General features: G+C 61.9%; 3 protein-coding genes across 3 annotated transcripts; 1 reads left to right on the top strand and 2 right to left on the bottom strand.

The window, feature by feature from the left end:
* Positions 1-294: 294 nt before the first annotated feature.
* MNEG_10063 (hypothetical protein) lies at positions 295-1,298 on the bottom strand (the record flags this gene model as incomplete). The annotated part of the gene is made up of 3 exons (XM_014041464.1): positions 295-420; positions 699-869; positions 1,128-1,298. 3 exons carry the CDS (start codon positions 1,296-1,298, stop codon positions 295-297), a joined length of 468 nt encoding a protein of 155 aa, XP_013896918.1.
* Positions 1,299-1,595: 297 nt separating this feature from the next.
* On the bottom strand, positions 1,596-2,632 carry MNEG_10064 (hypothetical protein; the record flags this gene model as incomplete). Its single annotated transcript, XM_014041465.1, has 3 exons — positions 1,596-1,695; positions 1,873-2,106; positions 2,607-2,632. The coding sequence occupies 3 exons, from the start codon at positions 2,630-2,632 to the stop codon at positions 1,596-1,598; spliced, it is 360 nt and encodes a 119-aa protein (XP_013896919.1).
* A 3,232-nt stretch (positions 2,633-5,864) lies between these two features.
* Positions 5,865-6,679, top strand: MNEG_10065 (hypothetical protein; the record flags this gene model as incomplete). Its single annotated transcript, XM_014041466.1, has 3 exons — positions 5,865-5,945; positions 6,170-6,250; positions 6,539-6,679. 3 exons carry the CDS (start codon positions 5,865-5,867, stop codon positions 6,677-6,679), a joined length of 303 nt encoding a protein of 100 aa, XP_013896920.1.
* Positions 6,680-6,939: the final 260 nt, after the last annotated feature.

The raw sequence follows: 6,939 nt of genomic DNA on the forward strand, positions 1-6,939 counted from the left end.
GCCTGCCGAGCGCGCGTGCATGGCGGAGCGGTGGCCAAGGCTTTGGTATGCATACCGGCTGCTAGTGAAAAGAGTGTTTTGTTTCGACAAGGGCAGTGAGTGTGTCCGCGCCCAGCACCCTCCAAAAGGAAAGGCTTTTCTCTGCTGTGATGCTCTGTCCCGCGCTGCCGTTCGCTCCCCCGCTCAGCCCTGCACTATGCCAACAATGCCCCGGTCACAACATGCTGCCCTACCACGCCCCTTTCAAGCAGTCCACTTAACGCCGCCCGCGTCCACCTGTTGCAAGAGCATGGCTCACCGCGGTAGCTGCACAGCGTGGATGGCGCTGACCATGGCAGTACCACGCTCCACCACATACAGCAGGTGGTTGGTGCGGTCAATCGCGAGTGCCGCTGGGAGGGTCAGGCCGTCGGTGACGACCTGCGCGTACGCATGGCAGCCAGGGGCGGCCCATCCGTCTGTGTCAGCAAGTGGAGGGCTGGCTTTGCTGCCGCGGTGAGCGGCAGCTCCTACCAAGAGAGAGGGCGAGAGACAGGGCGGCACAGCAGTCACACGCTGTTCATACTTAGCGCATGCACAGGCAAGATATGGAGCAGTTGAACTAGCCTTAAAAAAAGCAATGAGCAATGCACAGTCTCATGTAGGGCTGATATGTCTCCACCCCCTTGCCGTGCTGTGCTCTGCATGCGCGCGCCCACCGCGAGCGTGTCGTTTGCGGGGTAGTAGGCCAGCACGTGGCCGTTGTCGTGATCCGTGAAGAACAGGGTGGTGGGGTTGAGGCCGTCGTCGTAGGCCAGCAGCGCACAGCCCGAGGGGCGCGACAGCTGCGCGGCCAAGGGGTCGGGCGAAAAGGTGGAGCCACTCACGCCCTGGGCGCGTCATGGGATGAGAATCAAGGGCAAAAAGGGTTTGGGTGGGGTGGGGTGAGCGCGGGGGCGATGAGGTGGATGTCACTGCGGACGGAGCTGCTGTGACCTGCGGCCTGCGCCGCCACGGGCCCAGTGCTGAGAGCGAGAGCACGCCGTATCCTGGTTGTGCCTTCCCTCCTATCAGAGCAGAGGACGTCGAAGCGACAGAAAACCGGATCCCACCCGCAGCGCTTGCGCCACCCGCATGCGCCCACGCACCGTGCCGACAACGGTGGCGATTGTGGCGGCGCTCAGGTCGATGCGCCGCACGCGGCTGCAGCCGCCCTCCAGGACGTAGAGCTGGTTGGCGGCGTCGTCCAGGCACACGCCAAAGGGGGCCGCCACGGAGGACGAGGCCGCGCCGTCGTCCCCGCAGGACGCCGCGCCCATGGTCCCCTCGATCGTGGAGATGGCGCCGCCGGGCGGGAGGACGCGGACCCGGTTGTTTGCGCTGCGGGGCATTCAATGCATCAAGATAAGAGGTGTTGTGGGAATGTGCAACCTGGTGTGAGCGGCTGTGAAACCCCCAGAGGAAGTCAGCCAAATGCAGGGGAGATTCTGTTTTGTACGCCCTGCGTGCGCGCACTACGCGTTGCGTCCCCCCCTTTGCATCGCTGCATCGCAACGCATGGCGTCCCCCGCCCTCCATGCATGTGGCATCAGGTTTTCTCCTAACACAACCCCCTGTCACGTTTCGGCCAGGTAGACGGCGCCGTCTGCTTGCGCCAGGGTCAATCCATAGATGCCGCTGTGCTGGACAGGGGTGCTGATCTCGGGCCCTCCAAAGCTGCACGTGCAGCAGCGTTGAGGGGCAAGGCAGCGCCGCGTGCGTCAGAATCCCACAAAAGAACAAAGAAAGGCGGAAGTCTACAAGCGCCGCCCATGCCTTGAAGCGCCACGCCATGGAGCGCCCCGCACCGGCCGTTTGTGCGACAGCAAGCCTGTTGCGCAACGCACGACCCACCCGGCGGTGCCGTCGCCGCTGACTGTGGTCAGCATGTTGGCGGCCAGGTCGATGGCGTGCAGCAGGCTGTTGGTGCCGACCCAGAGCGTGCCGTTGCGCCACGCGAGCGATGCCATGCCGCTGATGCCCACGCTCGCGGGCGCCGCATTGTTGACGACGATCTCGGGGCTGGGCTCCGCGCCGGAGCCTGCCAGGAGGTCGACGGCGCCGCTGGCGGGGGCGTATGCCCGGATGCTGTGAAGGGGGGGAGGGGCACACGCGTGCACGAGGGGGCCAAGTGCTTGCAGGTAAGGGGAGCAATTGCGCATATGCGTGCATGGGGCATGCAAGGGGCATGAAGTCGCCAATAGCCGGTGCGCGGCCGCTGCTTTCTGCCCGCCGACACCCTGGGGTCACCCACTCACAAGTGCGTAGCGGCTTCACTAAAGTAAAGCTTCGAGGCGGTAGGGTCCCAGGCGAGGCCCCACGCGCCATTAAGGGCCAACTGCAGGGGGAGGATGGCCGCCGTGGGGGCGGGGCCATCTGCTGGGTGCAGGCGGGGTCATCATGCGGACTGCACGCAACGCCAGGTTTCTCGCTCTTCGGCGATGCATGTTTATAGGCTGTGCTCACCTCCAAGGCCTGTCCTGATACTGCTGTGCTGCTGCCGCCTCCAACCACCCTCCATCTGGACCAAACAGGCGCGCCTCCTGCCCAACGGGTGATGTTTGCAGGGCTTTGGCTGCGTCGGGCACCTGGGCGCCGCACTATGCACGCGCATCGCCTGCGAATTCGGCGGCGAGCGCATCCCGTGGCGTTGCAGTCACGAGTTCACGAGATCAAACTCACGCGCAAGCACTACTAGAGCCAGAAGTGAGAAAAGACATGCGAAGCTGGCACTGCCCGCCATTTCGACAGATCAGTTTTGCGAGCCTCGCCGATGCCGTGGGAGCGAACATAAACAAGCTCCGATTGATACTTTATTCATCATATTGCAGAGAGATACCGGTACCCCGACCCTGGCCGAAGAGCGCCCCCGTAGCCAACCGCACTCGTCTGGTCTGGCCCCATGCCGCACAGAGCAATATGGCCTAGCACCACGGTCACAAGCCTGCAATTGAACATGTTAAACAATTTTTATCCCCTGAGTGTTTCTATCATTCTGGGTTCATTCGGCTAAAGTGGCACAGGCCAAGCATGTGCGTGGACTGCAGCTGCTGGTTTGTTGATGACAGCAACATTGTTGCAGCACAAGCAGGTGCAACAAAGAACACAGATGATGTCTCTGACAACATCAAGAAGCTGCAGCATGAGCCTATGCAAATGGCTCAGGGTGCTACGTCGTCATCATCGCCGCCTCTGTCTGGCCGCGGGCAAGGGTGCCTTGCGCTGCCGTTCAGACGCCACTGCCTTGCCCTGCCGACTCGGCGCTGCTGTTCCAGGTGCCTTACTGTTGGCACTGGTTTTGCCCCTGTGGTCGTCACCAGCGCCGCCACTCCGCGACACATCGCGCCTCGCTCGCTTTCGGCCAGTGTTCTCTTCGACAGCACCAGCGGGTGCTGGTGCAGCGGCACCTCCTCGGCTGCTGCTGGGCGCTGCTGCCACGCGCTGCAGAAAATCCTGGAGGGCACTTGTCAGCCTCTCAGCGGCAGCTGCCTGCACTGCAGCACCTCCGCGTGCCTTCAGACCGTGATCGCCGCCAGGAATCTCGCAAACCTGTGCGGCAGCAGATGGAGGACAGTTTCCTTGAGCAAATGTATGAGTGTGCTCTGGGGCAAGCAGCAGTCTGGTGAGCAAAGCTTGTCAGTTTGCTGGCACACTGTGCAATCCTGCATCGCACTCGGAGCCTGTTGGTGGTTACCAACAGCTGTAGTACAGCACACAGCAGGCGCAGGTTGCACCGGCGTCAGCATGCTGATCAAGTGCTGCAAAGGGCATCTCTCACCTCCACATCTGCTGTGACCAGCCGCCTGTGCACCTGCTCCCACGGCTCTGGCGTTGAGAACGGATCAGATGTGCCCCGCAGGAACAGCAGCGGCAGCCGCAGCGAACAAAGCGGCTCGTCCCGCAGACTTTCCTGTTGTGGATAACCCCGCGCGGCGTTGTTATGAAGGCATACGTGCTTCTCAAGCGGCTCTTTGATGGCGTAGAGGGTGCGTGTTTGCGTGCATGCGCATGGGTACACATCAGGTCAGCCTCTTCGCCCACTGCTTAGGGGGCCGCAGCCAAGTGCGATGCAATGCACGGGGCCAGAACATTGGATTGCGCAACTCGAGCACACCGGCTTGCCAGGTGGATGCAGTGGGTAGGAGGAGAAGACAGCGCCCACGATCACGGGCCCTTGGTGGTCCGATTGTTCCGCCTGAGCGGCTGCATCGGCAGCTGCGCGTGCTCCCATTGAGTGGCCGCCCACGATCCACCGCGTCACACTGGCCAGGGCCGGGTGCAGATCTCCTGCGCTGTGTATGATGGCCTTGCGGGTGCGCATCATGGGGCGGCACAGAAAGCGGGATGGTCTGCAGTGGGCTGTGCGGGCTGCAAATGGTCCTGTACTGGACATCTCGAGGCCTGCTAGGAGGCGCTGCGTTGTCCTTTGCCGCTAAACCCCCTCTCCATCATGGCGCTGGTACCCTTGAACTCGCTGATTTGGCACATGAAAGCAGCTGGTGGCCCTGATGTACAGAGCAGGGAGCTGCTTGTGCCTGTCGGGCAGACCACAACCTGTCAAATCTTCCCGGCTCCACCCCCCTTACCTGGATGGCACGCGCGCGCGTGGCCACGCTCGAAGATTTGCAGGTCATACGCACGCAAGGAAAGCCCACGGCAGCGGCAGCAGCGGCATAGGCGGGCAGCTGCCCTGTTGACAGGTCGCCGCTGGCGCCGTGAGTGAATACGAGCGCCGCCCGGGTGGACGAGTCTGGCACAGTGCTTGGCGGCAGGTCCAGCTGCCATGGGACCGCCAGCTTGGCGTCCACCGTGAGCGTGCCTGTTGTGGGGTCTGCCACCATGCTGCACGGGCAGCTGCTGCTGGCCTCGCTGTCGGCCGATGGACGCGTCGCTGCTGCGTCGTGCGGCGATTGGCTTTTTCCGTGGCTGGATTGTTTTCTGGTTAGTCCTTCAAACTGTAGGTCGCGTCAGACTTTGTTCTCATCAAAAAACCTTACATGAAGATTTGGGCGATGTTTTGCGTGGGTGTTTGCCTCCCGCCCAGTTCGCTTCCGCACTCTGGGGTCAACCAGTGAGGCCCTGCCTCAACTCAAAACTCGATCGCTGGCACCGATTTCAACTTATTACTATCAACTCTGTGCAACATCATGTTGCCTCAACGGGGGGCCGTGCTGGCTCATCAGGGACCCCTTGTTCCTCGGGTGGCTCGGCTGTCGCGGGTAGTAGTGACCAACGGCTTCCGTGATGATCGCAGCAAGAAAGGCAAATCGTTTGAGACCAACAACCGAAGGCGGGGCCGGCCAGCATGGTGAGGAAAAATGATCTTGGCAAGCTGAGCAGGACCCTTTCGCTAGCGCTTGCAGCTGCTCACGGGCGGGCGTCGCTATCGCCTCGCTGATATGCTGCTTCAGCGCAAGTGCCCTTGGGAGCGGCTGCGATGCAGGCAGGCAACCTCAAACGGTGCCAGGCAAGTTGCTGGCGCAGCGCACCTGCATGTTGTCACCGCCCTGAACCTCCCCTCCTCATGCCATGCCCCCGACCCTACCCTCTATCCTGATGTTTGAGCAGGAAGCGCAGTCCCTATGATACGTGAGTTCGGAGGGGCGCACGGCGTTCTTTTGCTGCCAGGGCTGCTTGACCCACAGCTAGGGTGTTTTGAACGGGCTGTCATTCTGATTTGGCTTACGGTTGCTGTGGTACCACGTCTGGCTCCTGATAACTGGTTTGGTGATCAGCATGCGGCGCAAAATATCGGGCCTAGGAGCTGGTGTTTCTGGCGATGTGTGCTGCCTGCAGCAGGTGGTTGCTCCTGCTTGGTGTCCAACCCAGCCTAGTTTGAACCTCCCATGCTTGTGGTTCGCAGGCCCCTGCGCGACGGCAACAGAGATCGGCTGATCGGCCTGCTGACTGAGCGCGCAACCAAGACGGTGAGCTGTGTATGCATCCCCAACGCTGGCCGTCGCGTTGCAAGGGGATGGTCCACCACGTGCACAGCAACCTCGCACTATGCACCTGTCTCCCCACAATCAAGACCGCACACAAAACCTCATCGTCTGTGGAGAGGTGGCCCTTGTTTTGAAAGACAGCTTCACACACAGCTGACCTCAACCAAACGCGCTCGTCCGCGATCCCCAACCCCTGCCGCCCCCAGTTGATGATCTACTTGATGGAGATCAACCCCACCCACTACAGCTGGCTCATCGAGTTTTACAAGGCCAACCCCATCCCCAAGGTGCGCCCGCGTGGCCGCGCCACAGCCTTGGTTCCCCCACAGAAAGCATGCATGTATCGTGCGGCGCGCCACCCGCATCACGCCGGGGCTGTGCGCCTGTGAGCAGGCTGCGCATCCTAACACTCCTACGACAAGGTGCGTTTCTGCTCGGTCAAGCCTTGCGTCCGGCTGGCCGGAACCCCTATGCCACACCCAATTATGCTCTGAGTTTGGGGCCTCCGCCGATTCGCACACGGCCAAACACCTTGCCCGCGCACCCACTCACGTGCCCATGGTCGCGCCATGCAGGTCGGCACATGGGATGACGTCAGCGGGGAGACGTTCCTGCGGCAGCTGTTGTCCATGCCCATAGAGGAGGCCACGTTCAAGACTGGGCGCCAGGACCTCTTCAACAATGTGCAGTCGATGGGCATCGACCCCCGCAAGTGAGTGCAGGGCGCAGTGCTGGCATTAGGCGGACGCTCGTTTGATTCGGAGGGCTGGTGGTGCGTCTTGTCGTCGCTGTACATGAGGGTATGAGGTGGCCCTTGACACGCGGCACACGGCCAGAGCTCAGTTACTGCTCGTATCGTGGCTCTCTCCAGGAGGCTTGCAATATCCTTGCAAGCCTCGTGGACACCGGGCTTTCCACCCGCCACCCCCCTTCCCTGTTCCCTGTGCATCGCTGATCCCCCCAACCCTCCCCCAAC

Source organism: Monoraphidium neglectum, assembly GCF_000611645.1.
Source record: "Monoraphidium neglectum strain SAG 48.87 unplaced genomic scaffold scaffold02165, whole genome shotgun sequence".
Classification (NCBI taxonomy): Eukaryota; Viridiplantae; Chlorophyta; class Chlorophyceae; order Sphaeropleales; family Selenastraceae; genus Monoraphidium; species Monoraphidium neglectum.